The sequence below is a fragment of the Borostomias antarcticus genome, assembly GCF_949987555.1.
Source record: "Borostomias antarcticus genome assembly, chromosome: 9".
Lineage (NCBI taxonomy): Eukaryota > Metazoa > Chordata > Actinopteri > Stomiiformes > Stomiidae > Borostomias > Borostomias antarcticus.
Genome location: NC_140242.1, coordinates 1,720,250 through 1,741,059, shown reverse-complemented (window position 1 = coordinate 1,741,059; position 20,810 = coordinate 1,720,250). Strand labels below are relative to the sequence as shown.

Sequence of the window (20,810 nt, the reverse complement as noted above, 5' to 3'; positions counted from 1 at the left end):
ACCACACACACCTCTACACACCACACACACCTCTACACACCACACACACACCTCTACACACCACACACACCTCTACACACCACACACACCTCTACACACCACACACACCTCTACACACCACACACACCTCTACACACCACACACACCTCTACACACCACACACACCACACACACCTCTACACACCACACACACCTCTACACACCACACACACCTCTACACACCACACACACCTCTACACACCACACACACCTCTACACACCTCTACACACCTCTACACACCACACACACCTCTACACACCACACACACCTCTACACACCACACACTAAGACCAACATGATAACACACCTCTACACACCACACACACCTCTACACACCACACACACCTCTACACACCACACACACCTCTACACACCTCTACACACCACACACACCTCTACACACCTCTACACACCACACACACCTCTACACACCTCTACACACCACACACACCTCTACACACCTCTACACACCACACACACCTCTACACATCACACACACCTCTACACACCACACACACCTCTACACACCACACACCCCTCTACACACAACACACACCTCTACACATCACACACACCTCTACACACCACACACACCTCTACACACCACACACACCTCTACACACCACACACACACCTCTACACACCTCACACACCTCTACACACCACACACACCTCTACACACCACACACACCTCTACACACCACACACACCTCTACACACCACACACCTCTACACACCACACACACACCTCTACACACCACACACACCTCTACACACCACACACACCTCTACACACCACACACCCCTCTACACACCACACACACCTCTACACACCACACACACCTCTACACACCACACACACCTCTACACACCTCTACACACCACACACACCTCTACACACCACACACACCTCTACACACCACACACACCTCTACACACCTCTACACACCACACACACCTCTACACACCTCTACACACCACACACACCTCTACACACCTCTACACACCACACACACCTCTACACACCACACACACCTCTACACACCACACACACCTCTACACACCACACACACACCTCTACACACCACACACACCTCTACACACCACACACACCTCTACACACCACACACACCTCTACACACCTCTACACACCACACACACCACACACACACCTCTACACACCTCTACACACCACACACACCTCTACACATCACACACACCTCTACACACCACACACACCTCTACACACCACACACACCTCTACACACCTCTACACACCACACACACCTCTACACATCACACACACCTCTACACACCACACACACCTCTACACACCACACACACCTCTACACACCACACACCCCTCTACACACCACACACACCTCTAGACACAACACACACCTCTACACACCACACACACACCTCTACACACCACACACACCTCTACACACCACACACACACCTCTACACACCACACACACCTCTACACACCACACACTAAGACCAGACTAACGAAACAACCTGTCTGTCTGTTCGCTGGCCTCTATCTGTCTGTCTTTAGATAGATAGATAGATAGATAGATAGATAGATAGATAGATAGATAGATAGATAGATAGATAGATAGATAGATAGATAGAGAGATAGATAGATAGATAGATAGAGAGATAGATAGATAGATAGATAGATAGATAGATAGATAGATAGATAGATAGAGAGAGAGATAGATAGATAGATAGATAGATAGATAGAGAGAGAGAGAGAGAGAGAGAGATAGATAGATAGATAGATAGATAGATAGATAGAATGATAGAATGATAGAATGATAGAATGATAGAATGATAGATAGATAGATAGATTTTATTGTCTGTTTGCTTTTCTTAAAGCGCACAGTGTTGCACTTCTAAGTCCGATACCTGCGACCCAAAGGTTGAGTGTGCCTCTGTCTGTCTGTCTGTCTGTCTGTCTGTCTGTCTGTCTGTCTGTCTGTCTGTCTGTCTGTCTGTCTGTCTGTCTGTCTGCCTCTGTCTGTCTGTCTGTCCACTGGCCTGTCTGCCTGTCTGTCTGTCTGTCTGTCCACTGGCCTGTATGCCTGTCTGTCTGCCTCTGTCTGTCTGTCTGTCTCTCTGTCAGTCAGTCAGTCCGTCTGTCTGATGCTGTGTGTCCTTAGTGCATAGTGTGTTAGTGTTACGGTCTAGGACCCAAAAGCAGACACGATCGGCAAGGAGGTGAAGCCCGGAGGCGTGTTCATTGATCGGCGAAGGTCAAGCAGAATCAGGTTAGTGAGACAGGCGAGGGACAGACAGGAACGTGGTAGTCAGACAGGCGAGGGACAGACAGGAACGTGGTAGTCAGACAGGCGATGGTCAGTCAGGAACGTGGTAGTCAGACAGGCGAGGGTCAGTCAGGAACGTGGTAGTCAGACAGGCGATGGTCAGTCAGGAACGTGGTAGTCAGACAGGCGTGGGTCAGACAGGAACGTGGTAGTCAGACAGGCGATGGTGAGACAGGAACGTGGAAGTCAGACAGACGAGGGTCAGACAGGAACGTGGTAGTCAGACAGGCGTGGGTCAGACAGGAACGTGGTAGTCAGACAGGCGAGGGGGTCAGGCAGGAACGTGGTAGTCAGACAGGCGATGGTCAGAGAGGAACGTGGTAGTCAGACAGGCGATGGTCAGAGAGGAACGTGGTAGTCAGACAGACGAGGGTCAGGCAGGAACGTTGTAGTCTGTATCCAAGTTATAGTAATACATTAGGCCCTGTGTATATCCAAGTTATAGTAATACATTAGGCCCTGTGTATATCCAAGTTATAGTAATACATTAGGCCCTGTATATATCCAAGTTATAATAATACATTAGGCCCTGTATATATCCAAGTTATAATAATACATTTAATTTCTTCTCATTCATTCAGCTGGTCACAACCCACTGTAGCCGTTACAACGCTGCTGTCAACATACAGCAACAAATCAATAGTATTAACAGCAGCGAGGTCAGTGTTAGGGTGGCCCCTTCTGGTGAGAAGAAGGAACTGCACTCTAAATACATCCATGCATAAAACTACAGTATGTTGTGACTTGATTCTGGCAGTACGACTGGTTAACTGTCCATGCTACGGTATATAAACCATTTATATTATGTTACATTCAAAATACATTTAAATCAAATCAAATCAAAATATTGATATATTACATTTTCATTGTAATGAAACTGTATATAGAATATTAAAATCAGAATTAAATGTTTTCATCAACAAACCAGATTTGGACTTTGAAAGTATTTGTCATTTGAGCATTTCTATTTTTTTTATTTTTATGATGTCAATGTGGTGCTAGACCTTACAAATGCAATATGAAACGTACTTTGCTATTTCTTTTCAAATCGAAAGCCATTATTCATCATGAAAATATTAGGCTACGCATTTAGGAATATTGTATTTTATTGTATTTTTTTTTTTTTTACATTACAGTCATTTAGCAGACACTTTTCTCTACTTACAATAATTGCATTTAACGTAGGAAACGTCAGTGTACTACATCTTGCCAGAACTCACAAGTGCGTCTCCTTTCTAAAACAGGTGACTAAGAGCATAATCTAGTGCTGAAGATAAAGTGCAAAAAAAGCAAACTAAATATAGGTCTACAATAGGTGCTTAAGAGGGAGGATCCTGGTAGTACTTCTTGAAGAGGTGAGTTTTGCGCCTGTGGTGAAAGATGGGCAGCGACTCTGCTGTCCTGACATCAGTGGGCAGTTCATTCCACCACTGCGGGGCCAGGACAGAGAAGAGCCATGACCGTGGGGTCAGGACAGAGAAGAGTCGTGACCGTGGGGTCAGGACAGAGAAGAGCCGTGACCGTGGGGTCAGGACAGAGAAGAGCCGTGACCGTGGGGCCAGGACAGAGAAGAGCCGTGACCGTGGGGCCAGGACAGAGAAGAGCCGTGACCGTGTCAATTGATCGCAGGGGCCTCGGAGTGACGGGGCAACCAGTCACTGAGGTAGCAGAGCGTAATGATCGGGAGGGGGTGTAGGGTTTGACCATGGCCTGGAGGTAGGAGGGAGCTGTTTCTTTCATTGCCCTGTAGGCTATTACCAGAGTTATAAATTGGATGCAAGCTGCTACAGGAAGCCAGGTACGTTGCAAACATGGAACTGATTTCTCATTTCACCATCTGAGATAAAGACTGAATTAATTCGGGGGGGAGGGGGGGGGTCGTCATTCCATCCTACCAGTTAGGGTTAGGGTTAGAACTAAACAGCCTTGATTACTGGTTTTTACCACTAGAGGGTGCTGTCTGCTTTTTAACTGACCACGTTCCCTCTACATTCACAAGACTTCTTAAATGATTGTGTGTTGCCCCTAAATACTGATCTGGCGTCTTTTGAGGCTCACATTCGTTGCAATGTGAAAGTAATAGAACGGTTTAAACTGGTTCCGTGACCCGGTAGGTTTTGGGGAAAGCAGATCTCCTTTTAGACTTTTCAGCGCCTCTGGGGGTAAACTACACATTGCAGAGTCAGTCTCTGTCTCTTTTATGGCAACAAAACATACAATAGTAGAAAACATTAGGCTAACATCTTGTTTATGCCTAGATCTACTAGGAATGTCTAAATCAACGCGACTATCTGCCTGTGTGTTAAATCATTCCCAGATAGCAAGCGGATCTGGGCCATATACAGGCCAGATCTGGCCCTTGTGGCTTAGTTCCGGCCCATATATGGCCCAGAATTATTACACATCCGCTTGCTATCTGGGTTAACACTGCAACTAGTACTGTCTTATGGCTTCATTTGGTTTGATTTCAGGCCTAGCGTATGGTGTGTGTGTGTGTGTGTGTGTGTGTGTGTGTGTGTGTGTGTGTGTGTGTGTGTGTGTGTGTGTGTGTGTGCGTGCGTGTGTGTGTGTCCCTGAGACCCTGCTGGCCCCTGTGTGAGTGTTTGTGATGAGGACATCAGGCTAGGATGGAAGCAGCCAGGATGAAGCAGTTAGTCCCTCCTGCAGCTCTTTGATCACCACAAAACGGTCTCTTTCAGGGTCCAGAGAGATGCCCCACTGAGCAAAGACACGTCTAAAAGACGTCTTTTAGATGTCTTTTTCGGACGTCCAAAGACATCCAATTAGGAGCCAGAATGAATGATTTTTTTTTAACGTTCAGATATTGAACCCGTTTTGCACGTCCACAGACGTCTTAGAGGGGTCCAAGCCAGACGTTTGAATATTGAGGGGTCCAGCAGACGTACAAACGGGGTTCAGGACCGACGGACGTTATTAAGACGTGATCTGAACGTCTCCCTGACGTTGCGTGTTTGCTGGGTCTGGGACTGCTGCTGAGACGACCACACAACCGCACCTGATTAGTGAACAAGCTAAATAAAGTTAATTTTCTGCTTGAAATTAACATCATGTTTATTATTTGGCATAGGCTGTACGATAACCTATTTGTTAAGATGCATGTGACCAAATTCACGAGGCTCGAAACACGAAATAAAACCGTATACCAAGAGAAGAATGCTTGACATCTATCCTACCCAATACAACACAGACTTGATCTGCCCGTGTCCCCCTGGCCCCTGGTTCATTCAGTCGCTCGGGGAAGGTTGGTGTGTTTTCTGGATCAATAACAGGCATTGTTTCAATGTCGTTGGGTGACATTTCAACTGGGTTCGACACCCTATGGCACTCTATAAAAACGACTTTGTGACACAAATACATTAACCTTTGGACAACGTTACCTTTGTTCCTGATGAGGTCTTTTTCCGAAGTGCCCGACTCCATTAGAGTGATCTCTGTGTGTGTTTACACCTTTCCTGGTTATCTAACTGAGGAGATCGACTCCATTAGAGAGTGACCTGTTCTTACACCTTTCCTGGTTATCTAACTGAGGAGATCGACTCCATTAGAGAGTGACCTGTTCTTACACCTTTCCTGGTTATCTAACTGAGGAGATCGACTCCATTAGAGAGTGATCTGTTCTTACACCTTTCCTGGTTATCTAACTGAGTAGATCGACTCCATTAGAGAGTGATCTGTTCTTACACCTTTCCTGGTTATCTAACTGAGGAGATCGACTCCATTAGAGAGTGATCTCTGTTCTTACACCTTTCCTGGTTATCTAACTGAGGAGATCCACTCCATTAGAGAGTGATCTGTTCTTACACCTTTCCTGGTTATCTAACTGAGTAGATCGACTCCATTAGAGAGTGACCTGTTCTTACACCTTTCCTGGTTATCTAACTGAGGAGATCCACTCCATTAGAGAGTGATCTGTTCTTACACCTTTCCTGGTTATCTAACTGAGGAGATCGACTCCATTAGAGAGTGACCTGTTCTTACACCTTTCCTGGTTATCTAACTGAGTAAATCGACTCCATTAGAGAGTGATCTGTTCTTACACCTTTCCTGGTTATCTAACTGAGGAGAGTGACCTGTTCTTACACCTTTCCTGGTTATCTAACTGAGTAGATCGACTCAAAACAGACAGGATAAAACTATTGATGGAAATTTGTCACCATTAACTTTCGCTTTGGACTGTATCTATAGGCCTATACAGTGTTGACACGATCCAGGGGCCCATTATTTGCACATGTCTGTTTGGATGAAATTAGGCCACAGCTTATTTATTTATATGTTCCACACATATGAATTGCATCTTATATAAGCCTATTGATAATAATAATAATAATATCCTAGGTTCTAATAATAACGGTCTAGAATGGCATCTCTGAACTGCCGTCTCTGAGTGGTCTTGGCCTGCAGCTCTCTGCTATTTGTGTGAACCGGGATCTGCGGGCCCCTAAAAATGGTTGCTTACGGCTTTGGTCGTAATCACTACAGGCTCCCAATCAGGGCCAGGAATTTGGCATCATTGTGATCTCTGGCGTCGCCATTGGCTGATCGAGGCCCCGCGAGGCCAGCTGTCGCGCCGGAGAGGAAAGCTGCGACTGACCTTCACGCGCACGCGGGCACACTGACCACAACACAGACTGTATTAATACATGCAGTCAGATGCTGTAACTACACACACTTTAGCATTCGCGTCATTTAGCAGCTACAATAATCCGTAAAAAGGGAGAACTAGAGAGAGAGAGAGAGAGAAAGAGAGAGAGAGAGTTTGTGTGTTTCCCATTACTACAGTCATTTAGCAGACGCTTTTATCCAAAGCGACTAACAATAATTGCATTTAACGTAGGAAAAGCCAATGTACTACTACTTGCCAGAACTCACAAGTGCATCTTATTTCTAAAACAAGTGATAAGAGCATAATCTAGTGCTGAAGGCAAAGTGGAATAGCAATCTAAAGTACAGTGCAATATAATATAATACAATACAATAAGTGCTTAGGAGGGAGGATTTGTGTGCTACTGGTCTGCAGCCAGTATGCTGGGAGGAAAACAGAGATGTCGAACCTTGACTGGACTGATTAGACCGTCTTTCAACGTCAGACAGAGGGCTGGCCGAACACAACAGACCACAGACATGCATAACAGATCACAAACATGCATAACAGATCACAGACAGGCTACTGGAAATATTGGCAGCAAAAAAAGAAGGTTATTGTTTCTATATGAAATACATTTGAGATGTTTTCTGTTGGCTTGGCTCAGACTGAAACACAGGTTTCTCTGAGAGACTAGTGAAGGTGACCAGATCAGCCCCTGATTATGGAGAAGATGAGGGGGGAGGGGGGGGGTACTCGGTCCGCCAAATGAATGAATGACCTTGGGGAAAGTCATCCATCCCTCTGACGGTTCATATATCCGTCATATCCAGATGATCTGGCACAGCAGCGGTCCTGTCAGCTCTGAGAGTTGAACAGAATTCCTCATTATGTATTTTTATTTTATTTTATTTATTTTAATTGTATTACCATCATAAAGCTCATGTAGGCTATTGCGTCCATGTGACTGTTGCATGGGCTGATCCGTTTGGTTATCAAAGTCTAATGAGCTATAAAGAGCAACTTAAGCGTAATTAGGCTAACATAAAATAAAAATGTGAAAGTTTACTATCCAGATTAAAACAATATCAATATCTTGCAATATAGGCCTATTTTAAAACATGACTGAGATTCACAAAAGACATTTTTCCAATTCAATTGCAGCCTTGGAAACTTGGAGACTTAAGAATAGAGCCCATTGTCCAGGACGTCAATTCCGTAGTGCGCCTCTGGCGCGCTGGGGTCACGGAGGGTCCCAGCTGTCCATTTTACGCAGCGTTTCGCAATGAGCTGGCATACGGGTTGACAGAGCATGTTGGTAGATGTAGTCCCCCAGACACACACACCAGTCAAGTGGACGCAAACGGTTGAGAATGATCTCTTTTCACATTCCTCACGCTCGGTTGTCGTCTGGGTGAGTGTCTCTTGTCCACGGGTCTCTCTCGGTTGTTTTTCACGCGTGAAGAGACGGGAGGCGGGGTTTTAAACGGACGAAACGACTCGCTCAAAAGACTACAAGTCCCGGTAGCTTGTGTGAAAATCATTCTCTCTGTCGTGTATCCCCCCACCGCCACCGACCATCCGCGGTCTCATTGAGTGTCCGCGAGACACCGGAGACACACCGACCTCCCTCTCCAGCGCGAGTCACCAGCAGCTCGTTCACGGGTTCGTATCCTAACGTTTTCTCTTCCAGCTCCTAGAAGTTTATCCTCCCCACTGAGCAAAGACACGTCTAGAAGACGTCTTTTATACGTCTTTTTTTTGTCTTTTTCGGACGTCCAAAGACATCCAATTAGGAGCCAGAATGAATGTTTTTTTTTACATTCAGATATTGAACCCGTTCTGCACGTCCACAGACGTCTTAGAGGGGTCCAAGCCAGACGTGTGAATATTGAGGGGTCCAGCAGACGAACACACGGGGTTCAGGACCGACGGACGTTATTAAGACGTGATCTGAACGTCTCCCCGACGTTGTTTGCTGGGTACACGTGTCTGGTTCTGTGTCTAATTCAAGAAGTATATCCTCGGTTCAAGCTGACAAGAGTTGTTTTATTGAAATCACGTCTATTTTCTTTTCAAAGTCGTGACTGAAACGTTGGTCGGTTTCATTGTTCCTCGGATTCCCGGTTTGACAGTCGGGAATGCCAGTTTAGTGACAGACTAGTCTAATGTTTAAACGTTATTTATCTATAAATTATAGCTTGTTTCCAGATATTAATACCCTATAGCCTGCCTGATATGTTTATATTCTGAAATGACACATTTTCTTCCAAGACAGGAAGAACTAGACAACGGCAGCGTTACAAATGTATCCAATATGACGTGTAGCTGAAACACTTTATCATTGTTGTTTGTTGTTTCTAATTGTTGTTTGTTGTTCATTGTTGTTGTTTGTTGTTTATTGTTCTGCTGTAGGATTCCGCGCAGCTGTCGGGACAGAAACGAGCAGAAATTGTATTGTTACGAGGACTTACGGCTGACAACTAACAAAGAGCCATCAAATCAACACCGCAAACCCCCAAATGTGACTGGAAATAGGAACTGTACAAAGAGGCTCTCTTCCTCTGCTGTTGTCCTCTGTGTCGCCTGTAAACACAATCTTTCTGGGATGACATTTTGTGCGGGGATCCCAGCCCACTGATGGACCGAGCCTAGGTGATGGTCCAGATATCCCTATCACCATTTATTAGTGTCTTTGTGAGAGGGAGACATTGTTATTTCGAGAGAGAGGAGGTGTTCAGAGCTGGCGCGTTTGTGCTAAAGCGGTGTTGCAGCTAACAGCAATGCAGGTGAACCATGCTCATAGCTAGAACTGCCCAGTCCCCTCCAGCTCCACGGTCAGGGCAGTGTGCTAGCCTCAGCCCCCCGCGCTGCAGTAGGCCTAGCCGTAGCCAGAGCAGTAGTGCGTCCTTATGTGGCGTCGGCGCCCGCGTCTGAGTCGTCAATAGAGTCTCTGCAGCTCCGAGCTCAAGCCGCCGCGCGATGACGTCGTCGGACAACGATGATACGGGCAGCGACCTGTCGGAGTCCCTGGACACCTGCGAGTTCCGGACGCCGTTCATGGACCCGGGCGGCTGCTTCAAGTCCAAGAGCCTGCCCATCCTGAACGGGCCCTGTCCCCTGCGTGACCACGACAGCCCTGAGCCCCGGCTGGTCGACGACGACGCCGCCGCCACCGGCCGGCCCGCCACGCCGGACTCCTCCTCCGGTCCGGCCGAGTCCCCCCCGCCCTCCTCCAGCCTGGTGGGGCTGAGCAGCTCCCGGCCGCCGCCGCCCGCTGGGGACGGGCACGCCACCGCCGCCAACGCCACCGCCGACTCCCGGGGGAAGAAGCTAGGCTTCTCGCTGAGCCGCTTCCTGCGCGTGCCGGCCAGGAAGTACGTGCGGCTGATCATGGCCGACTCCCGCTGCTTCCTGATCTGCATGTGCTACCTGACCTTCATCCAATCGCTGATGGTGTCGGGTTACCTCAGCAGCGTCATCACCACCATCGAGAAACGCTACAGCCTGCGCAGCTCCGAGTCCGGCCTGCTGGTCAGCTGCTTCGACATCGGCAGCCTGCTGGTGGTCGTCTTCATCTCCTACTTCGGCGGCCGGGGTCAGAGGCCGCGCTGGCTGGCCGTGGGCGGCGTCTTCATCGCCGCGGGTGCGGCGCTCTTCTCCCTGCCCCACTTCATCTCGCCGCCGTACCAGATCCAGGAGCTGAACTCCTCGGCGGGCCGCGAGGGGCTGTGCATGGCGGCGGGCAACGGCAGCGGGCGTGCCGGTGATGCCCCGGACGCTGCCTCGTGCCCGCGCGACCAGGAGGGCAACGAGCACAACTTGTACGTGGCGCTGTTCATCTGCGCCCAGATCCTGGTGGGCATGGGTTCAACGCCCATCTACACCCTGGGCCCCACCTACCTGGACGACAACGTGAAGAAGGAGAACGCCTCCCTCTACCTGGGTAAGAGACCCGGCTCTGGCTCCTTGGCCGGGGCCGCCGACCGGAGCAGTGCCCGTCAAAGCTGCTTCAGGACGCCACAACTTCCTGTTTCCTCATAATACACGCTGTTGTTTCGTAAGGCCGGATTCATAGTCGACACAAACTACATAAGCGCAAGCAACGCATGTCATGAGGAAATTTGTCACTTGACGCAAGCAATAGTGCAATTCCTTGCGTTTTCACAAAAGAGAACGCAAGCTCTCGAGAGTCCTGTTGGAACTTGCGTTCACAACGTAGCTTGCGTTGTTTACGTCGACTATGAATCAGGCCTAATACTATGTACACATTTTGTTGTAACACAGCACGTTAAGAGTTTTCGTTGCACTGCACACTGAGTGACTGTTTATCCCACGTACCCCACAACCAAACTCAGGTCATGAGAGTGGGGGGGGGGCTCCACATGCATTTGTTGGGGGGGGGGGGTGCTCCACATGCATTTGTGGTAGAGTCAAGGAAGGGACATGCCTCCCAGAGCTCATGGGATGTAGAATTAGCGGCCGCCAACAGAATCAGCGTGGGCCCTGCTGATTTTTTGTTCCATCATGAATGCGGTCGGTCGAATCCCTAGCATGTCCAGGGGTCGGCGGTCGACTGGTCTGGTCTTGTTGCTGGGCGCCAGGAGGGTGCAAGGCCCGAGCACGCGATCACAGAGATCCGCCCGTCCCGCAGCGCCTCTGTCCTTTGATTTAATCTCCACAGCACGCCACCCCCTGATGCATTCTGGGTCAATACAGAGGCAGCAGTCAACCTTGGCCCAAAAGCTCATGGGAGAGAGAGACAGAGAGAGAGAGAGACGTAGAGACAGAGAGAGAGAGACGTAGAGAGAGAGAGAGACAGAGAGACAGAGAGAGAGAGAGAGACAGAGAGAGAGACAGAGAGAGACGTAGAGAGAGACGTAGAGAGAGAGAGACGTAGAGAGAGAGAGACGTAGAGAGAGAGAGAGACGTAGAGAGACAGAGAGAGCGCAAGAAAGGGGGAGAGCGAGACACAGAGAGAGGGGTGGGGGTGGGAACGGGGGAGTTGAGATGATTAATGGTCCAGTATAGTGTGTGTGTGTGTGTGTGTGTACAGTATGTACAGTATGTAGGAGTCAGTCTGGCAGCATTAGAAAGCCTCCAGGTTGTGCCCCGTCTCATTAGAGCAACACACTCTCCCGGTCCACACACACACTCTCCCGGTCCACACACACACTCTCCCGGTCCACACACACACTCTCCCGGTCCACACACACACTCTCCCGGTCCACACACACACTCTCCCAGTCCCCACACACACTCTCCCGGTCCACACACACACTCTCCCGGTCCACACACACACTCTCCCGGTCCACACACACACTCTCCCGGTCCACACACACACTCTCCCGGTCCACACACACACTCTCCCGGTCCACACACACACTCTCCCGGTCCACACACACACTCTCCCGGTCCACTAGAAAGTGCTCCAGGTTGTGCTCCTTACGTAGCAAACACAGTCCAGCTCCATGTCCTCTGTGGCTTGTGAAGAACAGAGCCAGGCAGGGGGGGCATCTGCACGCTGGGTCTATATCTGCAGACCAGTCATACAAACGACCTTGGCGGTGGTCTGTACTGTCCTGCACAGAGCCCCCGAGCTCTGTGGGGAAGGTCGGATTTAGAGGGCATTCAGTCCGCAGTGCCGGACCCCCCCTCCGGGTAATTGGGGGCAGATTGGAGGCAGATTGGGGGTGGCTGTGGTGCAGGAGGAGGTAGAGCGGGTCGCCCCAACGAGCGCAGGGTCGGCGGTTCGAATCCCGGCTCCTCCTGTCCACATGTCGAAGTTACCTTGAGCAAGACCCCGAACCCCAAATCGCTCCCAATGAGCAGCCGAGCGCCTTGCATGTGTGTGTGTGTGTGTGTGTGTGTGTGTGTGTCGAAGGAAAGGCAGTTGTAAAGATAGTCCGGTAAGGTTGAAAGGCGGGTATATATATATATATATATATAAGTGCAGTATTTTGATCAAGATTCCTTTATTTGTCACATGTAACATTAGATATATTTACAGTGAAATGTTGCTGCCAGCCCTGAGATGTGCTCATTAAAGATTAAACTACACAATTTACACATTACACAATAAGTACCAATCTATACAGTATACAGATAAGATACTGGTATGGATGGATTATGTACATGCTATATGTATGGATATGCATAAATAACCCGTGGGGGGGGGGGGGGGGTATGTACTGTACATGCTATAGCTATAATAAATAACCCCAGGGGGTGAGATATATATTGACATTTGCATGTATGGTTATGTTATATACAGTACACTAGATATTCTGATCCATTAGATATAGTGGTACTATACATTAGATGGAGTCATTCAGGCGCCGGATGGCTTGCGGAAAGAAGCTCTTCCTGAGTCTCTCCATGCGGTCTCACCCTGTGTGTGCGGTCTCACCCTGTGTGTGCGGTCTCACCCTGTGTGTGCGCTCTCTTCCCTGACCGTAGCAGAGAGAACAGTCCGTTGCCTGGGTGTCTGGGGTCTCTCTCAGGTCTCTCAGGATCCTGTTGGCCTTGGTCTTGCATCCTCTGGTGTAGAGTCAGAGTGGGGGCGTGTCTCTCCCAAGGTTCGCTCAGATGACCGTACCACTCTAGAACAGAACCTTTATTCCACTCTAGAACAGAACCTTTATTCGCCATGTGTGACAAGTATGGATACTCTCTTTTTGTGTGTGTGTGCTGCTGTTCCCCCCAGCAAACACGCAACGTCAGGGAGACGTTCAGATCATGTCTTAATAACGTCCGTCGGTCCTGAACCCCGTTTGTACGTCTTCTGGACCCCTCAATATTCACACGTCTAGCTTGGACCCCTCTAAGACGTCTGTGGACGTGAAAAACGGGTTCAATATCTGAACGTAAAAAAAACATTCATTCTGGCTCCTAATTGGATGTCTTTGGACGTCCGAAAAAGACAAAAAAGACATCTAAAAGACGTCTTTTTGACGTGTCTTTGCTCAGTGGGCCGTACCAGCTGGGGATATTCCCAGTCAGGAGGCTCTGGATCGCGCGTGATTAGAAGCTCTGGTGACTCTGCTTTGACGCTCTGAGGGGCGAATTCACTAAAGGATTGCGCAGCTTTTCCTGACGCAAAGCCTGTGCAAATAAGTCAAAAATTATGTTTGCTATTCACAAAGCCCTCGCAAAGGGTGAAATACGGTGTTAACTGCGTTGCGTTCGTCATTGCGTTGCTCTGCGCCGGTGTTATTAGCTCATATTTAAATTAGGTAATATGGGCGGAGAATGTGCCCTTTCTATGCAAATGAAAATTATTGCAAAACCCGCCCAATTCACAAACATCGGCGCAAATTGCCTCACGCAGTTAAAGTGAAATTAATACCGTTTTCAGAAACGTGGTGGTATTTAAGCGCAAGGGGTGTGTCGCGGCCAGCCTGTCCGCTGATCATGGCAGCAGTGATTGTTGCGAGGCGAAGGCATCGCAATGCCAGGCATGTTGTTCGTGAGAGAATATTTAGAAGAAGGTCACTTTTTGATTTAACACTAGAACCACCGCGGTAGCTGTTTGGACACCAGAGCGCGCAGCTCTTCAGTCAACTGGAGGATGAAGTCGCGTCTGGGGAGGCTCAGTTGACTATGCGTCTCTCCACCCGTCCCCAGCGAGTCCAAGCTCCCCCAATGAATATAATAGCCTACATAGCATGAAACTGTGCGTATAATAGTCTATACGCGAAACTGCGCATTCCCTATAGCTGTTCATTGAACGGCTGGGGGCCGATATAGGTATAAATAAATAAATAAAAACATAGCCTACACAATATTTGTTTTATTTGAATGGTCTTGAAAATATTTTGCTTTTGTATCATAGGTGACGGCAGGTATCATCTTCAGCCATGGATGATGACTCCCGTGCGTAATCCTTCCAACGTTGGAGAGGCGGCGTACAACTGGGCTCACATCAGGACGCGCGGTGTGATTGAGTGCACATTTGGAATCCTGAAAGGCCGTTTAGATGCCTAGATCGTACCGGTGGGGCAATGTTATACACTCCCCCAAAAGTATGCCAGATCATCGTGCTGCAACTTGCATAACATAAAATGACAATTTTTCCTTTGTTCGTCTTTTTAAATCATTCCACCTTCGTTTGCAGTCTTCCGCATTTACACACACAAATGGCACTGACTGATTGGGAAATTAAACCCCAAATATGATTTTTTGCTGCAGTCGTGATATTTTTTGCCGAAAGCTGTGAGACATGTTTTTGAACCTCGTCCGTGAGGCCTTCAAGTTCGCTGTCTGAAAATCGTATCTTTCTTTTTCTGTCTGCCATCGTCCAATGATATGCATACGAGTTGTATGCGCTGTATGCGCAGTATTTATAGTCATTTCCTATATCAGCAGCAAATTGCACTCAGCCGCAAACGCCGAATGGGCGTGTTTGCGCTGGGATATTATTAGCGCAATGTCTTTAGTGAATAGGTTTTTAAAACGGAGCACATAGCGGGCGCAACTGACGCGCAATATTATGGTGCAATTAGCGGGCGCAATTTGCTTTAGTGAATTCGCCCCTGAATGTCCTCAGTGGTCTGAGGTGTTTTTTTACCAGAGGAAACCCTCAGTTTGGCTCCCGCCGCCTCCTAGACGTCCAGGAACGCCGGGATAATCGAGGCGCCAGGCAGTCGCTGGCGTCCAGTGCGGCCGTTCCCAGCGGGCGCTGCGTCGGGGGATAATGTGTTTCTCCGTGCCGAAGGTTTGTTTGTGAAAACGAGGCTTGTCCTCAACCGTCGCCGCGAGGAAGAGTCGGGCGGGAAAGCCGAGATCGCTCGCTCGCTCCCTCCCTCGCTCCGTCGCTGACGAGGCGTTGAGGCTTCTCGTCGGGGTGTTCCGTCTGGCGTTTTTGATCTGTGGTGATTTGCAGGTGCGCGCGGGAGAATTATCGCACTCGTTTTGCACCTACAGTGACCATTTCTCATCGGTTGTTTTAACTCGCATTTGTTTGTGAAGCTGTGCTGAACCTTGAGATATGAATTTGAAACAAGTTGAGTTATTCACACACACACACACACACACAAATAGAAGATACGGTATGAAGTCACATCCATCCTCTCTCCTCTGCGCCCCCCTCCCCCCGGAGGAAGGGACTGTGACATCACTCTGCAGACCCTCTCCTCCTGGCCTCTGGCCAATCTAGAGCACTAGACCAGAAAACCTGTTCTCAACCTGGCAACCCATAATACGTCAAAACGGAGGGATATATTACTGCCCCGATGCACCAGTGTACTTATTTATCGTGAGTTTAAATGCATTTGAAAACAGGTTGGGGGAAACGGTGATGTGATTGGCTCAGGATATAACCATCTGTGATTGGCTGAGGATATAACCATCCATCAGCACGCCTGTCTGTCGTTGTTGATCCGGCCAGCGGGAGAATCCTGTGTTTGTGTTTGCTGAAGTCATTAACATAACCACGTCTGGATTGGCTGAGGTTTGGAGGGGAGGGGCTGGGGACTGGGCAGTCGTGGGTTAATGGGACAGGGAGAACGCCTCCACAAAACACGTGCTCTGTTTGTGCATGTTCTTCCCTGTGTGTTTGTGTTTGTGTTTGTGTGTGTTTGTGTGTGTTTGTCTTTGTGTGTGTGTGTGTGTGTGTGTGTGTGTGTGTGCATGCATGCATGCAGACATTCCTTGAGAGCTGTTTGGGGGCACCAATGCCCTTTCCAACCTCAGACCATATCGCCATGGAGACGTGTGGCATGGGGCGTGATTTTCACCTCGACCTCTCGCTATTCCTCTCTCTCTTTCTAACACACACACACACACACACACACACACACACACACACTCCAGCTCCTCTGGTTTCAGGGAAACAGTGTTCCTGGGAGCTCTCCTAAACCACTAAGCGTTACTTTGTCCTTCTGCTCACACACAGTTACTACACCCCCCCTCAGGTTACTATGGCCACCATTACAGTTACTACACCCCCCCTCAGGTTACTATGGCCACCATTACAGTTACTACACCCCCCCCTCAGGTTACTATGGCCACCATGTGTCTGTGTCCCAGCAGGACTAGGCGGACTCCATCTTGTGGGCGGACTGTGTTGTTTTTGGACTGATTTATGTGGAGACCATTCCTCTGTCAGTCTCCCCATATTTCTCATTGGAGGATGAAAGCGTCTCCTGGACTGCCGCCCCAGGCCGTCCTCGAGAGACGTCCTCGTCCACACACATCTGTCCCCACTCCTCCGTCCCCGACCGGGGAGTTCAATCTGCATGAGTGTTTCTGAGCCAGAAATCCATAGGTCAAACGCTCGGGCGGCCGCGCTTCTCTCCCCGCGGCGATCAATAATCCTTTATCTGGGGCAGAAAGGGGCAGCGGCCCCCCCGAGGGCTGGGGGGACGGGTCCCCCCGCCCCCCCCCCCCCGCCGAAAGGCCTCTGTGATTTACAGGCCAACGACCGGCGAGCCAGCTGAGCAGCCGGCCCTGATTGGCTCGGCGGAGCCGCTTGTGCGTGCGAGCGCCGGACGGTGTGGGGGAGGTTTAAAACTCTGGCGCTAACCTACAGGGCAATGAAAGGAACAGCCCCCTCCTACCTCCAGGCCATGGTCAAACCCTACACCCCCTCCCGACCGCTACGCTCTGCTACCTCGGGGCGACTGGTTGCCCCGTCACTCCGAGGCCCCTGCGGTCGATCGACACGGTCACGGCTCTTCTCTGTCCTGGCCCCGCAGTGGTGGAATGAACTGCCCACTGATGCCAGGACAGTAGAGTCGCTGCCCATCTTTCGTCGCAGGCTCAAAACTCATCTCTTCAAGAAGTACTACAACAATCCTCCCTCCTAAGCACTTATTGTATTTTATTGTATTATATTATATTGCACTGTACTTTAGATTGCTATTCTTGCACTTTGCCATCAGCACTAGATTATGCTCTTAGTCACTTGTTTTAGAGAGAAGATGCACTTGTGAGTTCTGGCAAGTAGTAGTACATTGGCTCTTCCTACGTTAAATGCAATTATTGTTAAAAGCGTCTGCTAAATGACTGAAATGTAATGTAACAAGACCAGCTGTTTGTTGCCAGGAGAATCTGCGCATCTGTCAGCTTTCAATATCTTTTAATGGTCTGTTGGTGAGCGAAGCCGGATGTGTTATGACACGGATGCACTCGTTGATGCGTTCAGAGGCAGACCGCTAGCTAGCTTTTAGCCCAGGCGTTAGCGGTGCTGTTGTAATAGTAATGTTTTAATAGATACATCTACCTACTAAAGCAAGGGCGTCACATGTAGTCTGCTGTTTATTTACCAAAGTGGAGGATGGAGAGAGGGGCTCTTTTACATGCTGCACACACAGACACACACACTCTCTCTCTCTCAAGCACACACACACACACACACTCTCTCTCTGTCTCTCTCACTCTCACTCTCTCACACACACACACACTCAGTGAGCTCCCCTGATAAATTTAGAAGAGGAACAGCTGCTCTGAGTCCTCGTCTCCTGTGTGTGTGTGTGTGTGTGTGTGTGTGTGTGTGTGTGTGTGTGTGTGTGTGTGTGTGTGTGTGTGTGTGTGTGTGTGTGTTTTCATCCCAAGCGTGTGTGTGTGCGGTGTTCTGCCTGAAGGTTGTACTGTGAGAAGTCAGGACAGGGGAGTTATACAGATCTCTCTCTCTGTCTCCGTCTCTCTCTTTCTCTCTTTGTCTCTCTCTCTCTCTATCTGTTTCTCTCTCTCTCTCTCTCTCTCTGTTTCTCTCTCTCTCTGTTTCTCTCTCTCTCTTTCTCTCTCTCTCTCTCTCTCTCTCTCTGTTTCTCTCTTTCTCTCTCTTTCTCTCTCTCTCTGTTTCTCTCTCTCTCCCTCTCTCTCTGTTTCTCTCTCTCTATGTTTCTCTCTCTTTCTCTCTCTCTCTCTTTCTCTCTCTCTCTTTCTCTCTCTGTCTCTCTCTCTCTCTCTCTTTCTCTCTCTCTCTCTCTCTCTCTCTCTCTCTCTGTTTCTCTCTCTCTCTCTCTCTCTCTCTCTCTCTCTCTCTCTCTCTCTCTCTCTCTCTCTCTCTGTTTCTGCTGTTCAGGATTATTTGTAGCCGTTTGTCTTTGTCTCTCTCTCTCTGCTTACTCAGTCAATTTCATTAGATTGTGTGTCCTGTTCTGCTTAGTAACAGCCAAAGCAAGTGAGACACACACGCACACACACACACACGCACACACACAGGCCTGCTGGATCACGTTGCGGGAGCAAGGCACACATTTGCCCTTCGCTTAGCCTGAGACAGACAGACAGACAGACAGACAGACAGAGTTCAGTCCTGCGCTGTCATATTCCCGGTCATCAGGGCTTTTTCTATCCCTCCCTCCCTGACTGTACGAGGCTGCCCTCCCTCCCTGACTGTACGAGGCTGCCCTCCCCCCCTGACTGTACGAGGCTGCCCTCCCTCCCTGACTGTACGAGGCTGCTGGCTCTGGATCCACAGCGTTACTCAGCAGTAGAAGCAAACTTACAAAATCAGCAGGGGATCAAATCATTATTTCCCTCACTGTATAGCATGTACATAACTCACCCATGTCTCCCCGAACAGGAAGCCAGCCTCGTAATGTCACATTCTAATTAGCACATTTGGATTCAGAACTCAGGACGGAAGCCAGTTAATAACAGAAACACAAGCAGGGAAAGTCATAACCCCCGCCAACGGGACCGGCGGACCAAATCCATCTTTCAGAGAATAATCACGCTCTTTTCCGGCTCAGTGTCTGGATGTCAGGCCCGGGTAACAGGCCTGCCGGCCTCCCAGTGCTATTCATCCTCATTAGCTGGTGTCTACGGGGGGGGGGGTAATTTGAACAAATCATGATGTCGGCTCATTGAGAAATTAAACATGCCCCAGTTCTAATGATGACTAGTGTGGCGTTGGAACGGTGACAGCTTGAGCGCAGTCCGCGTGGCGTCCGGATCGTCCTGACGGTCGGCGCTCGCGGTGGCGATGGCGAGATGTAACACGGCATCTCTCGCCGAGATCAGAGACGTGTCGACGCGAGAGCTGTCGTCTCATCAGTACGGGCCGTTTCTTTGGATTTTGAGGATTTTGGATTTTTTGTGTCGCGCGAGAGGAGAGCGTTTTGGTCTCTCTTTTCTGTTTTTGAGGAGATGGTGTTTCTCCTTCCTTCTGAGAGAGACCATGGGGAGGAAGTGCTCTCTCTCTCTCCTCGAATGAGAGACTGCTATCTGTGTGGAGCGTCCTCCGATCCTGACTAGCAGCAGTGCGGCCATGGAAGCCCACATCACATCACATCACAGTCATTCAGCAGACGCTTCTATCCAAAGGGATTTACAGTAATTGCCGTTAACATAGGAAGTCAGACCGGACCTGACCGGCCAGCGACCGGCAGCCCCTGTGTGAGTCATCCCTCCCTGCGTCAGCTCCCGGCAGCGCTCAGACAGAGAGAGGCTCTACGTCCGTACGACGTCCGTACGATGGGGAGTCCAGCCTACCTATCTTTCGTTGTAACCTCATGCCGCTCACTGAAGAAAAAATCCCTCCACGCACAGAAACTCACACAACAACCACCACGGGCATCATACTAGAATAGAGGGGGGGAGCAACTATCTCATGGAAAGTGCATTTTGAATGGGCACTGTGCTAGTCATACCAATAAAGCGTTTATCAACAGACAGTATACTGTAAGAGCAGGACCTTTCATGTGCTGTGTTTATTACCGTCTGAAAAGGGATGTAACTATGCACACGACAGGATTCACAACACCACAAGTATTTAGAAACAAGGGAATGGCACCTTAAAAGGGGATTAGGGGATCTAAACATGACACAATATGGAACGGGTTTGGAAACACCATCAGAGTTGTGTACCGAGGGAGAGGATTAT

The 20,810-nt window shown here is 49.2% G+C and overlaps 1 protein-coding gene across 1 annotated transcript in view; it reads left to right on the top strand.

Annotated features, from left to right (window-relative positions):
• Positions 1–9,505: 9,505 nt before the first annotated feature.
• slco5a1 (solute carrier organic anion transporter family member 5A1) overlaps positions 9,506–20,810 on the top strand; it is a 48,659-nt gene continuing 37,354 nt past the window's right edge. Inside the window, exon 1 of the mRNA XM_084443623.1 lies at positions 9,506–10,922. Coding sequence (XP_084299749.1) covers positions 9,959–10,922 — 964 coding nt within the window. The 5' untranslated portion in view covers positions 9,506–9,958. The remainder of the gene's footprint in view (positions 10,923–20,810) is intronic.